At 41.6% G+C, this 20,436-nt stretch overlaps 2 protein-coding genes across 8 annotated transcripts; one reads left to right on the top strand and one right to left on the bottom strand.

Annotated features, from left to right (window-relative positions):
• Positions 1-382: 382 nt before the first annotated feature.
• Positions 383-2,545, bottom strand: zcrb1 (zinc finger CCHC-type and RNA binding motif 1). Its single transcript, XM_047574877.1, has 7 exons — positions 2,200-2,545; positions 2,077-2,105; positions 1,813-1,924; positions 1,447-1,554; positions 1,102-1,211; positions 946-1,021; positions 383-691 (listed from the first exon to the last, which is right to left on the bottom strand). Exons 1-7 carry the CDS (start codon positions 2,281-2,283, stop codon positions 545-547), a joined length of 666 nt encoding a protein of 221 aa, XP_047430833.1. The 5' UTR covers positions 2,284-2,545; the 3' UTR covers positions 383-544.
• Positions 2,546-2,561: 16 nt separating this feature from the next.
• On the top strand, positions 2,562-20,084 carry pphln1 (periphilin 1). Of its 7 annotated transcripts, none has more exons than XM_047574871.1 (12): positions 2,562-2,646; positions 3,209-3,254; positions 3,583-3,614; positions 3,788-4,003; positions 5,072-5,133; positions 6,525-6,641; positions 6,978-7,156; positions 7,854-7,940; positions 8,746-8,781; positions 9,642-9,697; positions 14,229-14,366; positions 19,342-20,084. In XM_047574871.1, coding segments are annotated over exons 2-12 (1,200 nt in total). In that variant the 5' UTR covers positions 2,562-2,646; positions 3,209-3,253; the 3' UTR covers positions 19,618-20,084. The 7 variants fall into 7 exon arrangements, with proteins under 7 accessions (XP_047430827.1, XP_047430829.1, XP_047430828.1 ...); XM_047574870.1 differs by having other exon boundaries at positions 2,583-2,646; positions 3,583-3,647; positions 6,978-7,150; XM_047574869.1 differs by having other exon boundaries at positions 2,583-2,646; positions 3,583-3,647.
• The last annotated feature ends 352 nt before the right edge of the window (positions 20,085-20,436 follow it).

The following is a 20,436-nucleotide window of genomic DNA, read 5'->3' as shown; positions in this document are numbered from 1 at the left end:
TGCTGACGCAAGCGGGCATCAGAAAATCCACATTTCCGAGCGAAAAAACGGAACAGACAGGGTTTCCCAAACCTTCTCATATCATGGACGGTTGGGTCCCTCCCCTATCTCCAAATAATAGGATTTTATCACAGGGAAACCCCAACTGCAGTATTATAGCTGTTGAATATATGTCCAGTTTAGGATTTCAGACACATTTATGGTTTAATCTTTTGAAATCTATCAAATAAAGTGGAGAAAAACAGGCCTGTTATATTTGTTCCCATGTATGGCATTTAGCAGATGAGCAAAACATAAGATAATCATGTTTTATTGAACTAAACAAAGTCCCAGCCCATTTGTTTGCACTTCTGATTCTTATTTTGCAGTTAAAAACAAAAACGTCATTAAAAATTTTATTGACCAACATAAAACAAAAAACACACACTCATTCAAGCCCACAGCTATTATACAGATGCTTAATAACAGACATTACTGGGGAAAAAATGCAAAAACAATGAATTCAATACTCTGCAAAAATTTGTTGCTGAAAGTCTGTAAATGATCAGTCACTGAGCTCCTCCTCATCACTGAAATATGCGCTCTTTTTGATCCTTGGTTTCTTGTCTGAGGAAGTTGAAGCATCAGGACTGTCCTCTTGAGGCGTATGCGGTCTCTTCTGTTTTTTCTCTTCTTCCTCCATATGGGCTTGCTGGAGGGACAAAAAAGACACAAGAATTAGATCAGTGTTGAAAGGCAATACAATAAAAGAAGAAATATTTTGGTTTCCAAAGCCTCAACTTTCATAATTAATCTTTCTTCTCCTATTTTTGAGCCAGCATGTTGCATTTGAATGTGTGCTGCAGGATTTTCCACATAATTTTGCGATTACTTATGCAATATTATTATGAAATCAAAATTACCATGATTAATATATTTTATATTTTTACATCTCTGCACTCTTACTTGAAAAGCTATGGCTTGGCTAAGACTGTCCAACGCCGGGTCTTCTCCCTCTTCTTCGCTTTCCTCCTCTTCTTCACTGAAAGGGAAAGGATGCAGAAATATTTCAAGGAGGAGTCGATGATACAATAATCTCAGTGTCTTCAGTAAAATACGTACACATGCTCGGGTTGTTGAGCCTTTTTCTTCTTTTTCTTTTCTTTTTTCTTCGGAGGTTCCCTCTCTCCTAGCATGTTTTTGGGGCAGGCGTAGCTCAGATGTCCTGAATCCTGAGATTCATTTGAAAACATACAAAATGGCAGCGTTAACTAGAGCTGGAAAGGTTGCGAGTGAGGAGGCTGATTATTTTGGAGCATGTGTGGGTGAAAGTAGTTTGTTTTCATTTGTGATGGGGAGTATGATGAAGGAGTATGGCACAGTACATGATGGATGATGGGACAAAAAGGACATGCTTGTGATTAAATTAATTTCACAGGGCTAAAAAAAAGGTTAATGTGCACTGACCCCACATTCGTAGCATTTGGTCTTGTCTGTGTAGTTTCTCCTCCTTATGAACTCAGTTGCTCGCCCATTGTCTATGGCAATGCTGGCTTTCACTGTCCTGCCAAACAACTGGGGAGACAAAGACATGAATCAGCATTCATTAATGAATCTATAGCTCAGTGCTTAGTAAGTACACACTGTAATTTGAGGTATTATAATTTTTATTGTTTACTGTAATTTTATCGTTGTCTAGTTATCTTATTTGTCTTCATGTCCTGTGCCCTCTGCTGAAAAGCACCTTGATGGACTGCTGTCATCTTCAAGGTGCTTTATAAATAAAGCTTGAGTTGAGCTGAGTACATGAAAACTAACATGGCAAAGACTTACCTGCTTGTTGTTCACTGCTCTTGCACAGTTTTGAGCCGATTCTCTATCCAGGAAGAGAACAAACGCCACTCCTTTGCTCTGCCGAGTGACTTTGTCTTTAACTATTGTAACCCTGAAATAAAACACGACTGTTATCAATACCTGAATAAGTAATTAATTACATTATGACTGATCAGTACTCACAGATTTCAACTGACTTTGTTCACCTAGCTTTAAGATGTACTGTGCATTATATCAAATAAGAGGAAACAAGCCTGTACTTACTTTACCACTTTCCCATATTTCGTGAACAGCTGAAAAGACACAAAAAAGGATCAAAGACACATTAGCGCATACATCTTCATAATACTGAACCATTTATCCACAATTAAAGAGGGAGTAAATTACCTTGTGTAAGTCACTGTTGGTCAGAGAGAATGGCAGGTTCGAAACATATACAGTGCTTTTGCTTGGTGCCAAACCCCCGCTCATACTGGACGCATGGGGCACACTGTGAGGCAAAACAATCCGCTCAAATGGTCATAAACTACACAAAAACGGCCACTCAGCTAGGTTAAAGAGACCCCAATTAATTTATCGTAATATATCCAGCTTAACCACAAGCGACGGTCGCCAAACTACTTACCGGCACAACTTTAACCGTAAGAATACTACATAAATTTGTTAAAAATAGCCTAATGTTGTCTATTCGATTTGCAAGTAGCTAACGCGACATTAATAGCAAACGGAAACAAACGCCATGTCTGTACGTCGCAACTTGATGACGCGTACGTCCCCCTTAAAAATCTAACAGAGCTACCGGGAAAGGCTAGGCTAACTAAACCAAAGAGGACGGTGAGATTGTTTTTGCTATTTTGCGTTGAAATAAAACACGTGTGGTTTGGGTTAGTCAATGCCTCCGTGTCTAGAAGTGGCCATAGGTCTAACTAAATGTGTATCTGCTGCTTATTTGTAGCGGTGGCTACAGGCTAACTTGCTCCAAGATTAAATTAAAGGCACAGATGTTCGCTACATATATGGAAGCTAGCTGTTTAGCCACGCTAGCTGTCCGTTCTGCGTGGACCTGGTGTAGTTGGTGGTCAATTCCTCAACGCAGAAAACACTGTAATGGTCATTGTGGTTGTAATGATGCTGTCAAGCTGTTGCCACATTCATTACGTTGTTGCTGGTGAATGCGCTTTCACATATAACGTAACGTGTCTGTGAAGGCTCTCAGTCATCCAGGTCCTGGTATATCGTTTTAAAATAACTACTTCAGTGCTGTTTGTAGAATGTAACACGAGCCGGCTCAGTGGCTCTATCACGTTTAGTACCATTTGCGCTATATGTCAAAATAATCGTTTTGTGCTCCGGCTTGAGCATGTGTGTATAATTGCTGTTAAAAATCTGTTTACAGGTTGTTTTTGAAGATTGTATTTTCTCAGGAGTCCTTGGGACAAAAAGTAAGTCACTTACCAATTCTTCTATACTGTATATTGATTCAAGAAGTAGTTTAGAGACATCGTATATGACCAAAGCAGGATCACGTGGCACGTGAAGTTGATGATATATGATGTGCGAAAATATTTATTGAAAAAACATTGTTTATGTCTGTGTGCTTCAGATGTATCATGTCTACTGCTGAATATGTTTTATCGGGCAAAGAAATGAGCTGTAGTGAACCTGAGCAAAAGAACAGCAAGCACAGAATCTTCAGTTCATCATTTACCCAGTTTGAGCACCTTTGCACTATTACCTGTACAGTACACGCCGTATCTTTTATCTTTGCAGTGACCTACAGGAGAGAAAGGAGTATACGAGAGGTATACGATGAACGCTTTTTAACAGAGAGACCAGTGAGTGTCTGTCTATCTATCCATGCCTACACCACTTCCATTTCAACTAACAAGATTGTTTCAAACATGATAAACCCTCAATAAAAACAAAAACAAGTTTATCTGAAAATGTAAGATCTTAAAACTCACTATACGTGTAGGGTCCGTATCCACGGGGGGCTGGAGCGGTGGAGAGGAGAGGCCCGTTTGGCAGGCCAGACGATGAATACAGCCGCGGCGGGTACGAATACGAAGGAGGCCCCCGCTTCTACCCGAACGGAGGTGGCCCCCGAGGTTACCCCGAAGATCAGAGGGGCTACCACGGTGACGGCCTTCACTTCCCTGCCGAACGCAGAGCCATGCCACCTTCAAGAAGGGTTAGAATTTCATAAATGATTTTTGTCTACCATGTGATGAAATCGTCAGTGAACTAGAGGCGTGGAATGAAATCTGTGCTCTGAAGTTAAAAATGTAAAAAAAAAAAAGTATCAGGGAAACATCTGAGGACTACGCCAAGAAAAGGAAAAAACAGAATGTAATGGAAAATCATTTTCAACCACAGCAAAGTTGCTGTTACATTGAATATTGTTATATAGGGCAAAGTGGGTTTTGGAACTGGGTCTGTTTTAAATATTTTTGAACTACTTCATTCCTGGTACTGTGGTCTAAAATTTATATCATGTCAGTCATACTGATGTGTAATTCATTTTCTTTTATCAATAAGGTACTAGAGTTGTCACGATTCCCCAAATTTAAGGCAACTAATTGTTCAGTTTACTGCGATTAAGACTTTAACCTCTCAAACATTTTCCCTGTTTAATGAAATGCTTATTTTTGAACCATATTGATCTAGTCTTGAACTGTCTGTCTACCACACATACACTCCACCTGGTACAGTCACGACTGTGTTAAGACATTTGTCTTCTGTAGTAGCCCACTGCCAGGACCCTGCAGCGCCGTTTTCCATTTTGACAAATTGCACATGTGCTGGATACGTAGACGTTTTTAAGATTCATGCTTTTGATGCCTTTGACAACCAAATCTGACAAATGGCCTGCATCAAGTTATTGCCCTTTTTTTCATTTGGCTTTAAACCAAAGTGCGAGAACAAACCAAGACATTCTGTTGATAGATGTTCACCGGAATTAATTTAATTCAAAATATGGGAGGTTAAGTGCCTGGAAATAAACGGTCAGTGGCACAAGTTTTCCATTCAGGTGCCACTAAACCGTAGCAGGAGAGGAAGATGCAATGAGACGTCTTTAAAAGAGCTAGTTGGGAAGGATGTGGAGATAAACATGACACTTCTGTCAATTCCATCCATCTGTTTCTATGCATCTGAAGAGAAGCAGTTGTGATTTTGCAAAGTGATTGCATGAAGAATAAGTGCCAACAGAAGTCGGTGTAGTGAATTTTATTTTGTGCTCATTTTCTTTATTCTGTAGGAGGACTATCCTTACAGAGTACCTAGGGAGGACCAGCACACCGGTCGGCCCATGGAGTTTGGGTAAATCGCTACTATTTATTTTAAAAGAGCTCTTCTTCCAGAAAACCAATACTGTGTTCCGTTTTTTTGTTTTCATTCTGTTGAACACGATCCGCTCTTTTTCTGTGCACTTATGTTATAAACAAGTCTTCTAGTATTTAATTCCTCCGGCTAGTGAGACGGGAGGTCTCTGCAAGACAAGGTGTGTTTGTAATGTTTGTTTGCATAGCTGCGATCACAAACCATGGTCTGTTTCTGACCCATATTGGCTTACCTCACGTTTTTTCACATGTCTGGAAACCCTCGCTGCTCTCCCAAGTTATTAGTTTGGCGAAGTTAGCTGAACAGTGTCCTTATTTAAGCTGCTGGTTGGGTAGCTGAAATTCAGGCCACATATTTCAGTTGACAGGTTTACAGAATTGACATGAAATACCCAACTCTGCCTAGGGTGAAGTCTTTCTATTTATGTAAAGAACCGTATCGCAGAGTTTGTTAGTGGGCAAACCCAACACAAACTGACTGGGATGATATTAACAAACAGTTATTATAGGACATGTAATGTCATGCAGTAATTGTGATCCAAGAATTTCAGTTCACTGTCAGATAAATCCTTATAGCAGCTATATTTTATTTGAAGAGTAGAATCATTTAGCACATTGTGTACTTAAAGTTGCACGGTGCGTGCTTTGTTATTAAGAATAATGACGTTTGTTGATTGCACCTTTGCACTTAAATAAACAATGTATATAAGAGACCATGCGATGACATTTCACTTTGCAGCTAGATGGATAAACAACATAAAGCTGAGATCAAGAGACATAACGTGTCTTAATTTGAAGGATTCCAGACTCGGTTTAAGTCTTTAAATCCCCCTGACCTTTAAAACAAAATTAGAGAAGAAAGTCAGACATAAATTATAGAGTCTAGATTCACCACTTAGAAAACAGACAGGCATACAAAGAGTTTCAACTCAAACCAATATTTTAGTTTGTGGAGGGGCACGGGGTTCATTTGTGGACGGTTGATTAGTGGGTTTGAAGTGGCCGGAGGTCGGGGGTCAGTGCGGAGGTCACAGGGAGTTGGGAAAAGAGGCCCAGATGTTAGAGGGTTATAAGGGATGCAGAGAAGAATTTAAGAAAAAATAGTTCTTCCCTCTCTTCACCTCACTGGATGATCCATTAACTCTGTTTGTAACAGAGCTGTAATGAAAGACCTGAGGTGTTATCTTTGTCTCTGCTTTGTTCTTATGTTACGATAGTAGCTACATTTACATGAGCCGCTGGTAATCGGGGTAATTCACGTTTTCCTTTTAACTTGGAAGACATTTGCATGCAAGCGTAGACTGTAATAAATGAGTGTGTTTGCGAAGCAGGCATCTGAAACCACATATTGTTGTGTTTCTATCGCCTCAGTGCTCGTGTGCCACCTCCTCACAACGTGCGAACCCAGGGCATCTATCCTGCACCCAGATCGCTCCCAGAAAGCGGGGAAGACACACTGGTACAAGCCATCCTGAACCTGGACAGAGGGTATGAATGAATGTGCGCTTAATGGCCGCTTAAAGCAACAGTATTCACCTCAGTGATACACGCATAATAAATAAGACATCCCTGTGCCATTTGTTCTGCATAGAATGTGTTGTTGCACATTCTGCAAAACAACGTTGAAATGCTAGAGGGCAGCATTGGGCTGTGTAAGTTAATACATATGATACATTGTACTGACGTCACGTCTAATAGTGGAGAAGGGCCTGTTGAGGTGGTTATTAGTTTTGGAGGTGAAGATGATTAAAGAGGAGCTAGTTGGCCATTCACAAGTCTGCCTGATTAGAATGTGACACAGTTGCATCCACCTTTTATTCCCAGGGAAGACAGAGACCACTACAGGAGAAAGGCGGCCCCCTTTCCTCCCCTCCGAGAGCGTTCCCCCGTTCGCCGTGACGTGGCGCGCTCCCCTCACAGTCGCTCCGGCTCCAGCGTCAGCAGCAGAGGTTACTCACCAGACCGAGTCAAGAGCCTGCCTTTTTCCTCACAGCAAGGCAAGAGTATGTAGAGATTCTAGTTCCTCCTCCCCTGATGCTTCTCTTAATGTTTTTATGACTAGGACTAGCATGTAAATTTCAATGTTTTTGTAAAAGCTATTGAAGTTGGAACAAGAAGTTGTTGATTTATGGGTATTTTCATTCTTCAAATAACTTAAACCTGTGAATCACGATACAGAATATCTGGGAGGTTTTGAAATAATGCCCCTTCCCCCAGTTGCAATAAAACGCATGGGTTAACTGGATACAAATAAGTGTCACAAACCTGACAAAATTTGTAGAAACGGCAAATTACTTGATTTATGCCGCAGAATAAATCCTGTCCCAAATGATACAACTGCTGGAAAAAATGAGTAACAGTACTGCCAAAATGAAGCAGAATGTAGCCGCTTGCCTCCAAATTTTAGCCATGACTCATTTGTTACCTCTAACTCGCAAAAAAGGAAATACACCCACTCACTGAAGCGTGAAGCAACACTCAAACACACAAATTATGAACTGCACAGAAATAAGGTCATTTGGAAAAGATCAAGCATATGCGTGCCTTAGTTTAAAAAGGTCACTCCCAAAATGTGTATGCATTGTTCAGAAACAGAACCCATTATTTTTATTCTGTTACCCATGACTACTAATAACCATAATTAATAATAATGATAATTAATAATAATAATAATGATAATGTTACTGACTGGCTTTTCAGGTGTGGATGGTCCAGAGGGTCATGCTGGTGTCTCTGAGCACCACTGGGGGGCGCACTTTCCTCAACAGAGTGGACATGACACTTTGGGTCTGTACATTGAACCATGTGAACAATCTCAGAGCTGGGTGACAAAGAACTGATATGTGGCTCCTTTCTTGCATCCTTGTCATGTTGGACAGATGTCTTGAGAAGGATGCAAGAGAAAAGGACAGAGCAAGTAAATATTTGAAACCAAATGCAAGATTTGACCTCGATTTCACAAAAAGCAAAACCTCTTGACGATAAACTAGTCATATTTGACACTGTTTTTTTTTTTTTCCACCCAGGCCTGGCGAGTTTTGTTGTAAAGTCATGGGGATTTTGCTACACTGTGCTATTTCCACTTGTTGTTGTGAAGATACATTAGCACTTTTCACAGTTACTTCAAACTTTCCGTTTTCCTCTTGTCAGATGTGATATAAAGGCTATCACACTGACACATTCTTCCAAAACAAGAACAAAAACAATTCTTAAACTAACAGGACTGTAGAATACATAAGTGCTCAAGTATCTCCTACTTTAGTGCATCTTGTGTGTAGAATTGTCATCACTAAACCTTCGATTTCCCTCTTTCTGCAACTGCTTTTATGAAAGTGTGTAGCACCGACTCCTCTCCTTTAGATTTGGTGCTTTTCCCTAGTGAAATGACTTCTTAAATGTTGTGAATGGCAACAGCCCATCATGCTTACATGGTAAAATGTGGATCATTTGAGATGCTTGATTATAACTTCTTAAAAGCAGAGTGATAATCAGTTTCCTGGTGAGACTTTAAGGCCAGTGAGGGTGCATGCGGGATTGCCCTAGTTACAGTGATGTATACAGCTAGTGACCTTACGGTTTGGTCTTCCTACAGGGTATGAAGAGACTTATTCTCAGAGCAAGCTGACTGGTAAGTACAGTTCAGTATAGTTGCTGTAGAGGGAGTAGAAGGGGGTAAAAGTTCCCAAAAAAAATGCAGGTCAGCAGTGGTCCTCTCCTTTTAAATCTTGTTTGCTGAGGAAATTGACAGTTTAAGCACTGCTCATGTGTCACATTGCACATGGTGTAACTTGTCCCGCATTATGTTTTTCCCAACACAAATGACCGAAAGTGAGAAGAGGTGACATGCAGAGGATTTGTTTCAGATATTTAAAAGGGTTATAATCCTTAAAAGCTATTCCCAGCATGGGTAACCTGAGAGCGGCGCGAAGCGTCTCTAATGTGTCCTGCAGCCAACCTTCCTCCCCGAGCCGTCCGCCACTTTGTCAGGCCTCATAAAGATGCCACCAGGTCGTGTGTGGAAGTAGATGGAGAGGGTATAGGATGTCTGATGGATATTCCTGAAGCCACAACTCCCACTCTTTAGTGTTTTTGTTTCATTTCTAGGTTCTTAAGATTCGCATTTGTTGGGATAGTGTCAACCTGTGGTGGGGCCGCTAGGGAAAACGTTAGAACAAAGGTGAAACGTGAGAATGGAGAGGAGTTGGTGTCCACAATGAAAGTCTATTGGTGTATTGGTTTTTTGATTGTTCCTGATGTTGGAGAATCTGGATCCTGGAACCAAACATCGTCACCTTTACCCATTACCCTGAGCTCACTCATAGCTACTTGCTTTCCAGACATACCGGTTGTCTTCTCCTCGTGGAATTGCTGCTTCCCACTGCTTTTCTCCTTTTTCTTCTTTATCATATTCCAATTTTGTTTTGTGTGTGAGTCCCGCACTTCTCTACAGTCTCACTTTTTTTGTGTGTGTGTCTTTCTAAATACTAGACAAAATTCCCGGCCTGTCAAGGGAAGGCTCGCCACACAGCGCAGCGTCAAACAAGGTGAGCTCAACCGAAAAAGTAAATTAATAGGTGTTTGTTTTCTGCTGCAGAAGAACTCAAGATGCCTTTGGGTTTTTCTCGTGCAGTTTGAAGTTGTTATCATCCCGTATATACTGGTTACTGTCTTTAGTATATAGCATTAAATCAACCTTTGTCACTGTACAGCAGGCTGCATCTGTAACATCTTAAATTCCATCCTAATAAGTGTTTAGTTCTATTGAAGTATGTTAATGGGTTTCATAGTGACCCTCCCACTCAGCATAAAAGCCACCAGAGCTCTGCTCTGTTTACCTGTGGTGTAAACGGACTTCAGTCACAAGAATTTGTAACATTATAAGAAAAAAGGTCTCAAGTGTCGACAAAGGGTATATGAAAAAAACCTTCTGGCACTGAATTGAGATATCTCCCGACTTTTGTACAAGTGATAGTTTGTTTTGCGGATATCATCCATCTCCAACTACGCAGAGGCGTGTAAATAGAATCAGATGTGATTAGGTGCAGCGCGTCTGGCTAAGGCCACCCACAACTGTGGTCAGTAGCCCAAGTCAAGACTTTATCACAGGATCTTAACCGCGGTGCCTGGAGAAGTCCCCGTGGAACGCATTGGGATGTGTTTACACAGTTTGCACTGAACAATCGCTTCCTTTCATCGCTGGAAGAGTAGCTGTGTGTCTGGTAGATGTCGCAGGTCAGTGGTCTTGTGATTGTCAGAAGTTGATGTGCAACTTGGGACTCACAGGCATGGACTTGACAAATCTATCAGGAGTCGGTGTTACATGGCGCACGATACATGGGATGGATTGTAGACACGGATAGGGTTCCCATGCTACTGAGTGTTCATGTGCTCTTAAGAAGGTCGTTTACCTCCAGAGCTGATTGTTCATTGACACAATATAACCATTACATTTGGATTTAATTACACTGAAGAACTGACTCTGGCTTACATGACCCATCTTTGTTTCCTTGGTTTTTCAACAACTCCTTACTTTTAAGTCAGTGCCAGGTTAAATATATTGGATCTTTAAGAAACAAAAGGTTACCTACAACATACACTGACCAGCCACAGCATTAAAACCGCTCACAGGAGAAGTAAATATTATTGACCATCTCATGACAATATGGTGTATTGTATTGCAAACGTTTGGATCTGGCATTTGTGTGGATTTTACTTAGACATGTACCACCCACCTAGACCAGACAGGCACTCATACCCCATAGCGATGACACTCCTTGATGGCAGCAGTCATCCTCGGCAGCAAAAAACGGTTTAGGAACAACTAAAAAAATAAAATAAAATAAAACACGGAAAACAGCCCTCCGAGAATGACCCAGAATTTTATCGGCTCAGCTTGGTTCGGCTTCAATGTGAACAGGAATGCTGCATCGACCTGGTAATTTACTTGATGTACCTGCCTGTCGCATTCTGATTTTATCAATGGACGGCCTGTCAGACTGTGTCATTGTAGAAGCTCCAGGGCTGCAAGCTGCTCACAAACACGCCCGAACCCAGGCTTTTTTCAATCAGACAAATCAAATGTGTTGTTAGACGAACATTAATGGAAGCGCATAGGTGAATTAGCCCTACGTCATGTTCGGGAAATCACAACGGGGAATCTTGATGTGAACTGCGCATGGCTGTTTTTATATACAGCTTGTATAGCGATCGTAATGTTATGCCTGGCTGGTGCACATAAATCCATATTTTTATTTTATTCTGTACATTAAAATTAGACAATGAAACGCTGCTTTCTTTTGTAAAATCCAATTTTAACTGTGGTAATCTAGCCATGAATTAAGGTATTTTGTGTCGTTATTACTTTCCTATGTAATGGAACACATTACACTATCAGTATTTTGTTTGAAGTTGCTTGCTAGCCATTCTGAAAGCTTAAAACCCTATTTCTCAACTCCACTGCTTTTGTAGTTATTACTTAAAGTGCCTAAAGTGAAAGCGAGTGTCACTGACGCAGGACAGACTAACTTTCATGACTTGTAAGATTTTTTACAAGTGAGACATAAATTTACTTAGATCAAAAAAGCCAATAAAACTGTATCTTTAAATGCTGCTTTAATGTCGAAGTAGTTTTAGGGCCGTGTTGTGGTTTCTCTGAAGTAGGGCTTAAAACATGCTGTCCGACCGCATCGGAAATACAGCGCGCATGGTCTGAACGGACATGCTGGAAAAAGCCGGCCACCAGAGCGAAGCGGGAGATTGACAGACAAACTCCATAGAGACATTTATAGTGCTGCGTTTGGTTGTACACATGAAACGTGCCATAAATAGCTGAGTAAAAGTAAATGACTAGAGAGTAATGCTTGTTCTTCATACATGAGAAATTACAAGATGCAAGATATAAACAGTTTGTTCCTCTCCTTGTAATATGCCTTTTTTTTTTAAAGAACCACCCACCGCCAACAAATCAACTGCCGTGATGAAAGTTTTACTAAGAGCCTCACCCCTCCACACGCACATACGCACTGCTGCTTCTGCTACTGTGTTTGATCTAGCCTGTGGTGCATTGTTGTTCTGTGTTCTCGGGGCACAGACCCATAACCTTGGCCAAGATGAAAGGCCTGTGCTGTGCCCCCAGTAAAGCTTGCACTAATGGCCCCCGGTCACTGCCTGCTGCGGGGATTCAACAAACACGAACGTAGGCTTTCCGGAGCCATCCCAGACAGAGGAGACCAAAGAGGGGTCCTAAGGAGCTGCTCCAGCTCTGGCTGCGAGCCAAGGTGGCCTAGTGGGTGGAGAGCGTGTGTCCTGGAACAGAAAAGTTCGCCAGAGGGTTTCATTTCTGTTCAAGAAATTCTTAATATTTGCACTTCACTGACCAAGATAATAGCTGAGATCTGCTGAAGCAAATGGGGAACGTAAGTGTTTGTGCCTTTTGTGATATTTTTAGCATTACTCAAAGACTGTTGAATGGATTCATCCCACAGATGCTTGATCAATTTGAGATCCAGTGAAAATTTGGAGGCCAGGTCAACACCTTGTGCTGTTCAAGTTTTGGAGTTGTTCCTAAAGTGTCTTTATGTGTGTGTGTCAGGCTGCATCTTGCTGGGTGGGGTTGGCTGCTGCCATCAAGGAGTGTTATTTCTATGGGGTGGGGGTGTCTGGTTAGGGTTGGGCTACAGAAGCAGTTGATAAATTCACGAACATTGCAGTTTCTTATTTTTCCGTGAAGCTCATCATCAAGTCAAAGTTTTTAGTAGTGGTTTAATGGTTTAAAAAGGCTCTTGTGCTTTGATGACCTGAAAATGGGCATCTTTATCCCACTGCATTTGGCCGGGTTTCAATGGTAGAACGAACAATATTTGTTGAAGCATGGATTTAGGGATCAATAATGGTCAGTACATACATTTCTAGAACGAGTCCATTTTCTTGTTACGAAGATATAATGGAAATGTCCTAAGGTGTAAAAATCTTTGAATTTGTTCCAGTTTAGCAACATATTGAAAAGAGACTACCCAAACCCCTGAACAGATGACATTTGAATTTAGGCCAGCTGGCAGAAAGCATTTCTGCCAAGCTTTACAGCGAGCGGAACATTGTTTCCTGGTAAGGCAGTGTCCAGTGAGTTGAAAAGAAAGACTTGGACAGGGATTTATTATTATCATTTTTTATTTATTTTTTCACTAAGGTGAAGGAGGCTGAAGACTGACAAAAGCGATCTTTCATAACGTGCACATGGGACTTCTCCCGAGCGTAGCTCCAGGGAGGGAATCGGAAGGAGGAATAATTGGGTGATGCTTTATGAGTTGTGCTTTTTATTTTAGACCACACTCGACTTTGCGACGTACCATCTCCTCCAATTTCTTTCCTCGGCCATCTTGGGATGAAATACGACTTAGTCCGTGGCCTGCTTCCCTTAATGTATGAGTCGACTTTAGTCACGGTCGGCCAGCTCTGCATCTTGGCCATCAAACTCAAATAGTATCAGGAAATGAGCAAAAGAAATCAAGCGGTGATCCAGGCTGGCCTCATTTCTCCCCTTTGCTCTCTATATCGGCTTTCTCAGTAATACTTATAGGTGCTGGAATTTCTAGCCTCCCCATTAGAGATGCTAATTATGGCTTGTCTGGCTGTACTTCCTATTCTCCGGAGATACTGCCTAAAACCCAGTGGAAATGTTGTACCATTTTGCAAGTGGCAAATTACTTCTGCCAAATCCTAGGTCTGATGGCTAAGTATATATCTCACACTTGGCTATTAGGATTAGGATTTTGTGACTTGAATCTGGAATTCACCAGTGCTCTTAGTCAAGAGTACACGCTCACTACTACTATACATCTAAGCCTTTATCACGCCTTGTCAACCACATCTTTCCTGTAATGCAAACAGTCAGCCTAATGCTATGGCCTGACCTACTGACCATCTTATCCCTGATAAAGTTTCAAGCTACTGACCTGTGTATGCACGTTCCTGTTATTTGTTTTCACTCGTCTATCTGTCACAGAATATTTGTTGTACGCTATTGTTTCTTTTGCTTTCTTTTCTTGCGACTCACCGCTCTCCCTCTCCCGCTTTAAGGAGGAGAACAATCCTCCAGAAGGGGAAAAAGAGGAGCCATCGGTAGCCCCTGTCGTGGAAGAGAGCCAAAAGTCTGCAGACAACTTCCAAGAGCGTCGTGCGCTGGCAATCGCGGCCAAAGCCCAGGAGATAGAGAAGGTACTTTTCCAACACTCGACATCTTGTATTCACATTTAACAGCCCGTCGCAAGTGGAGGTAGTTGAAAACGAGCTACTGAAACTCAATCTTGTATAAAATCACTGTTTTGAAAAGATACTCGATCTCAAGACAAATACAAACATGTTTAAAGCACCACTGGCTCTCAGTTGTACGTTTTGGAAAATCCCTGCATATACAAGCCTCTCATTAAACGTAGGTAATTGATTAGACTTTTCTATACATGGCTCATGTTCTACATTTGACAGATATTCTTGTCTGACTGAATTGGGTCACTTTACTGGATAGGCAAAACTGAAGCAGCCGACTATTAAGTTCCTAACAAAGCAGGAAATCACCTCTTCTTTCCCGCACTCACACTGTTGACTACATCCTACAATTAACTAACCACTTTCACCAAATACCAGCCACTTGACGCGTTTAAGGGAAGGTTAATTATCAGCGAAGGAAGCCGGTTGCCCAATTAACCAGTTCTTTACTTAAGGCTCTGGTTAATCTCCCATCCTGGCTCCACGGCTGTAAGAACTGCTCCATAGTAACAACACCAGCTTAATACCCCAGATGGCCGAAACATTACAACTCTCCCTCTGTGTTTGACTCATCTTTACACACACACTCAAGAGTAATATACGTGATACAGGAACGTATAAAACAGAGCCGTGGCGTAGGATTGTTCTTGCAATAAACCGAAAGGTCGAAGGATTAACGGGGCTTAAAAGGACCCGAGGTTGCAGCGCTGCTCACTTATCTAATGAAGGCCATTCCTGCACCAGTGAGGGCTACCGCTGGTTTACTAAGATCATTAAACCTGAGCCAGCTCTGCCCCGGAGCACACACACTGCGCTCTCACATCAAGCCGCGCCACAGAGCACATAGGCTGTTACGACGCAGTTGCTGACGTTGCAGCTACTGGCCTGTTTTATAGCCCGTCTCTTCTTTTCCCCTCATCTGTGTCTCCTTTCACTCATTTTATAAGACAAACTATATAACGCTTTAGCCGTGTGAGCTTTATTTAAAATTATTGGGTCTTATGGAAAGTTGTTTACACAGCTTTTAATATTGTTTTATTGTTGTCAGTAAAACTTCTTCTCTCCCGGTACCTTTAATTGAGGTGTAGGAACTGTGAAAGGAGCTTTTTGAGATGTCCACATCATGTGTATGATGGTTGTTTGTGATTTGCTCAGCCTTTTTGCTCAGCCTTTCATGAGAGGCTGGATTGTTTAGTCATGATCATGAGGTCAGGAAATGGCAGTAATTGAATCAACATTTTTTCCCCCCAACTTTACCTCTCGCTAAATAAGATTGTCAAATAAAATGAAAAGAAGAAAGCTTATTTTTAAAGCGCCACAGCCGAATCAATTTTAACCCTTTAATCAAAACCCGAGAGACTTGCTTTAACGTGATGGTTGTTTACTTTCTTAAGTGGGAGACAAACCAACCAGCCACTAGCAAATTTGTAAGCGCTTGTCTGGTGGCTGGGATTAATTTCCCACCGTGCCCAGAACACGCAGCTCGTAAGTTAGCTGTCCTTTTTCGGTCTGAAACAACAAAGTCACTTTCACATGTGCTCCGCAGCGTTCCTGCTGCAGTAGGCACTCGTGTTTAGCCGCTTGACAAGTGTCAACCAGATGTTTGGCTTTCTGCACCCAATCTGGTCTAGCCATCTCTTCTATATATATAACATACAGAATCCAGTAGGCCCTCAAAAGCCCCTCATACACATCACAAACTGAAATGTCAGGCGTGCATCGGACTGGGCAGTGTTATACCGGCGCTTGTGTTTGTGCGACTAAGTGAAGTTAGTCTTCTGAAATTCAACCTTGAACCCATTCTCAATGGCAAAGTTGACTTTGGCTGCAGTTCAGACTCACTGGTTATAGTGAGTGACAAGGCATGAGAGCCAATAAAGGGGTATTATGTTCTACTCCTCATAGCACACGCCATCATACAATGGCCGTTTTATTTCATTTGTTGAGGAATCTAAATATATTTGGCCAAGAGACAGAAAGTCAGACAGTTCAGACTCCTGAGGGGGTTTTCTTGGGTTCAAAGATGGCAGAACTGGACTGAGGCTCCAACTCTAATATTCTCTAATTTCTGAATCCACTACCAACCCACAATCTTCTATTGTGGAAAAAAAAAATGCCTGTTCTACACCCATTTTTAGCAGCCTATAAGACACGTGGTTAAAAGAAACACAGAAGAACCCTTAGACAGAATCTATTAGTCTCCAACTACCCCTCCCAAAGTTTAGAACTGGTCCTTTCCTTCCTAATTGGATAACAAGAGGGGTTTCAGGAATTGCAATTGAACACAGGAAGTACATATTTAGCACATTGTTGTTCGGGAACAGCTTTCCCTTTTATTCATAGCAGCTGTTGTCTGTGCACTGATTGGATACTTCCTCAGAAAATGGGGTTGGGTATCAGCAGTTGAAGGAGATTAGAAGGAGATAAAGAATGAAAAAGCTTTGTTGCTGAATGAACAGAGTAGCTGTCGTTGTTCTTCTTTAGTTATGCTATTGTGTAACATCTGCTACATCATGTATTGTACATTAGGAATGTATGAAAACGCCCATGTGCTTGTCTTGCGTCAGCGCTCTTTCCTGGTTCTGTTTGTATCTTTATGTCCACCACTAATTTCCTGTGAAGTGATGGATTGTAGTGCTTCTGCAGGATGGATTAAGTATCACCAGCTATTGAATCGCTCAGCAGATTAGTGTGATTTGCGTCTAAGGCTGACACTACTTGGTTGTTGTGAAGAAATCAAACTAGTGATTTAGTTTGGACCAATAAAACATAGAATCTGTTTTTTTTGTTTGTTTTTTTACTTTAGTTGTGGGTGAATGGGTTGGTAGGAACTGTCGTTGTCGCCATCCAGTCAAAAACAACCCAATCTGCAAAGATTTGACACCAACATTAGCTTCTGCGGTGATGCCAGTTCTAATATAATGATATGAAAATCCAAACTTGGTTAACTTTTACATTTATTCTTGATAAATAAATGATAACGCTCATTGATGACTCATTTGTTAAGTAACACATTGGATTACTGAGGGGCTCAGTGTGGGTGGGACTGGCTGTGACCATTTTCCTAGTGCCAGAATTTATCTAATGCAGGCTTTATGCTCCTGCTCCAATGTGATGCCGTAGTCACGGCAACAGCCCAAACCCCATCCCAGTAGCCTGACGTGCACCTTCCTTCAGGTTACAGATATGCAACTCGACGCAGGCCACAAGAGCTATGATTGCTCTGCTTGGTTGTAGCTTATTTACGGTTTTAGTATTTCCAGCTGCTTTTCCATCTCCGCGGTTTATATTGATTGTTTTGGATCAATAAGGATGGATCACATTCTGGAAAAGTTAACTGCGGAGATTCGGCGGTACAAACATTTCTGAATTTAACCAGGCTGACAAAAAAGACTCGCCTCCAGCTAGCGTTTGAGTGGCGTTTTTACAGAGCAAGCCAGACTGACGAGTAGAAATGTCTCTGACCAGCGTAGGCTATGTATGTATGTAGGTTACAGTGTCCTGCAGAGGCATAAACCGTCCTAACCCTAACCCTAAGGCCCAGCTAATTCAAAAATGGGCTAAGAGGTGGAACGGTCATTCAAAGCCTCGTTATACATAAGTTTAAGCCTTGAAATCAGTGGAGTTATATAAAATTCACCCCTCCCAAAGGCCTGAATTTGGCCATTTTAAAATGGATATCAGTGGGATTGACTCACTTTTGGGTCCATCTGCAAATGGTCGTTCTGGGAAGTTCAGTTTTGGCATATTTTGTAAAATGGCCATCTATTGTCTCAAGTACACTCAGTGTGTCTGACAGCACATATTTATTTGCGATGTCTCCTCTACGCCAAGCATACTTTCTGTTCTTAGGACATAGTGAAAAATCTATAAATAATCCAGTGAGTTAGAGCGCCCTGCAGCACAGAAGCCACCGTCAGTATCTGGTGAATGACTGAAACTCGCCGCCGCCGCCTGGCCTAATTTTACACTCCCTGGCACACAGGCACACGTAGAAACGCACAACATCCGCTCACGACCCCCGTCGCTGGGAGTGTCCTCAGCTGTACGTTGACTTAATGTAATAGGACACCGTATCAGTGAGTTGATTCAAGAGGTGACTAAGAGATGGAGTCGGGGCAGACATGAAAAGACAGACTAGAGAAATTGTGTCATGAATTATTTGAGGAGAAAGAAGAGAAAATAGAGAAGAGTGCACCCCCAGAGAAACCGCAATATGTATCTCTGAAGAACGTAATTGTTTAGGACCTGTGTATTTTTAAGCCTCGGATGTCTTTTCTTTTCACCGAGAGTAGACCTCAAATCTCTGAAGCACATCAGTATTACCAGATGAGTTGACTGATATTTTCCTTCTCTGGAATTTCATCGTCAGCTCATTGCAGTCGGAGGCAGGTCTCTGTTTTGGTGTTCTGCAAACCAAACCAACGTGTGAAAGCGGCGGGCTTCCTCCATTGTTTTATGAGACATTTGAGGCTCGGTGTGAAATGGCAGCTCCCAACAAAGATTCCTGCGCCTCTTCCTCATTGTCCTCCTCACACCTGTTACAAGCCTCTGAGCCACCGCTGAAACGTGGGTTTATTGCTTCTTTAGATTCTCCTGTCCTATATAAAGTGCCCCTGTTAAACTTGAGAGGAGAAGTGTTTATCTTTTGACACCGCGTGATGTGTGTTGACACCACGGTGATCAGCGCAGGCGAAGTGAGGCTGGGGTATTTGCACCTAGGCGACAGGTAGAGCAGGAAGGAAACGGCTCATCATCTCCTCAATTAAGAGCTTCCCTCTCAAAAATCTAAAGGTTTCAGACCTAAATCTACATATAAAAGGGTTAAAATGTGTCTTTAAAAGGGTTCCTCTTAAAAAAACAGTCAAGCTTCTACCTTTTTAAAAAAAACAAAAAAACAAACAAACTTATTTTTGTCCTATACCAGGTGTACCGTCAGGACTGCGAGACATTTGGGATGGTGGTGAAGATGCTCGTGGCTAAAGACCCAAACTTGGAGAAACAGCTGCAGGTTCCCCTCAGGGAGAACCTCGGGGACATCCGCGAGCGTTGCCTGGAGGACCTCAAACACTTCATCAGCGAGCTGGACGAGGTGGTTCGGCAGCCGGAGCCCTCTGTCTGTGACTCAACCACTCCCTCTGCGTCGTCCCTGACGGGCCATAAACTTTCAAAGACCATGGTCAATAGCAGCTCATCTTACTGACTCGTTGGGCCGATCTGCTCCGTTAATGTGAGCGTGGGCCTGGCAGGATTAGCAGCTTGAATTCAGGTCTTCTAGGCCGAACATATTCTACAGCGACATGAAGAACGGCTCTGCAAGGAAAGAGATTGCATTACATGTGGGAATGAACAGTGTTATTTTGGAACTGCCCATTTCTACGCTCAAGTTCTTTTTGGGAAGATAATTATAAGATATTCCTAAAAGTGTTTTGTGTTTTTGTTTCTGTAAAGTTTTCATAACAGTTTCTTTATTTAAGAGTACTGACTTCATTGTGGATTATCTGTTAACAGTGGGGTTAATTGCTCAACCTTTTTCTTGTGTAAATAGTTCCTACAGCATGATCACACTTTTTGCAATTTTTCAGCCCTGTAAAATGTTTTTTTTTGTAGCCGTCTGATGTATGACATGGTGCTGCTAAATTACTTGTATAAATTACTGTAGAACTGAAAGTTGAATTCCTTCTTCATTTCCTACATTTGTGCACAAAGACAGTTTATTTTTATTAAATGTTAGGGTTATCACAGAAATATGTCCCCCTTAACATATTTTAAGGATGGATTTACTGATGTCTCATCCAGAACAGTGTATGTATGTGTTTTTTTTATTATTATTATTACTGACTCAGTCTTTCATCTATCTGGCCCTGTACTTTAAATTCAAATACATATCAAAAAATGAGCCATCAGCAGGGTTTGTGTAAAAACAGATTGATACCCTAAATTATTTCTAAATCTTAAGCATAGTAAAAGGTGAAATACTATTTTTTATCTTCTTTTTTTTTTTTTTTTAATAAAATTCAAT

The sequence above is a fragment of the Mugil cephalus genome, chromosome 22, assembly GCF_022458985.1.
Source record: "Mugil cephalus isolate CIBA_MC_2020 chromosome 22, CIBA_Mcephalus_1.1, whole genome shotgun sequence".
NCBI classification, from domain to species: Eukaryota; Metazoa; Chordata; class Actinopteri; order Mugiliformes; family Mugilidae; genus Mugil; species Mugil cephalus.
This window is presented reverse-complemented; position numbering and strand designations above follow the sequence as displayed.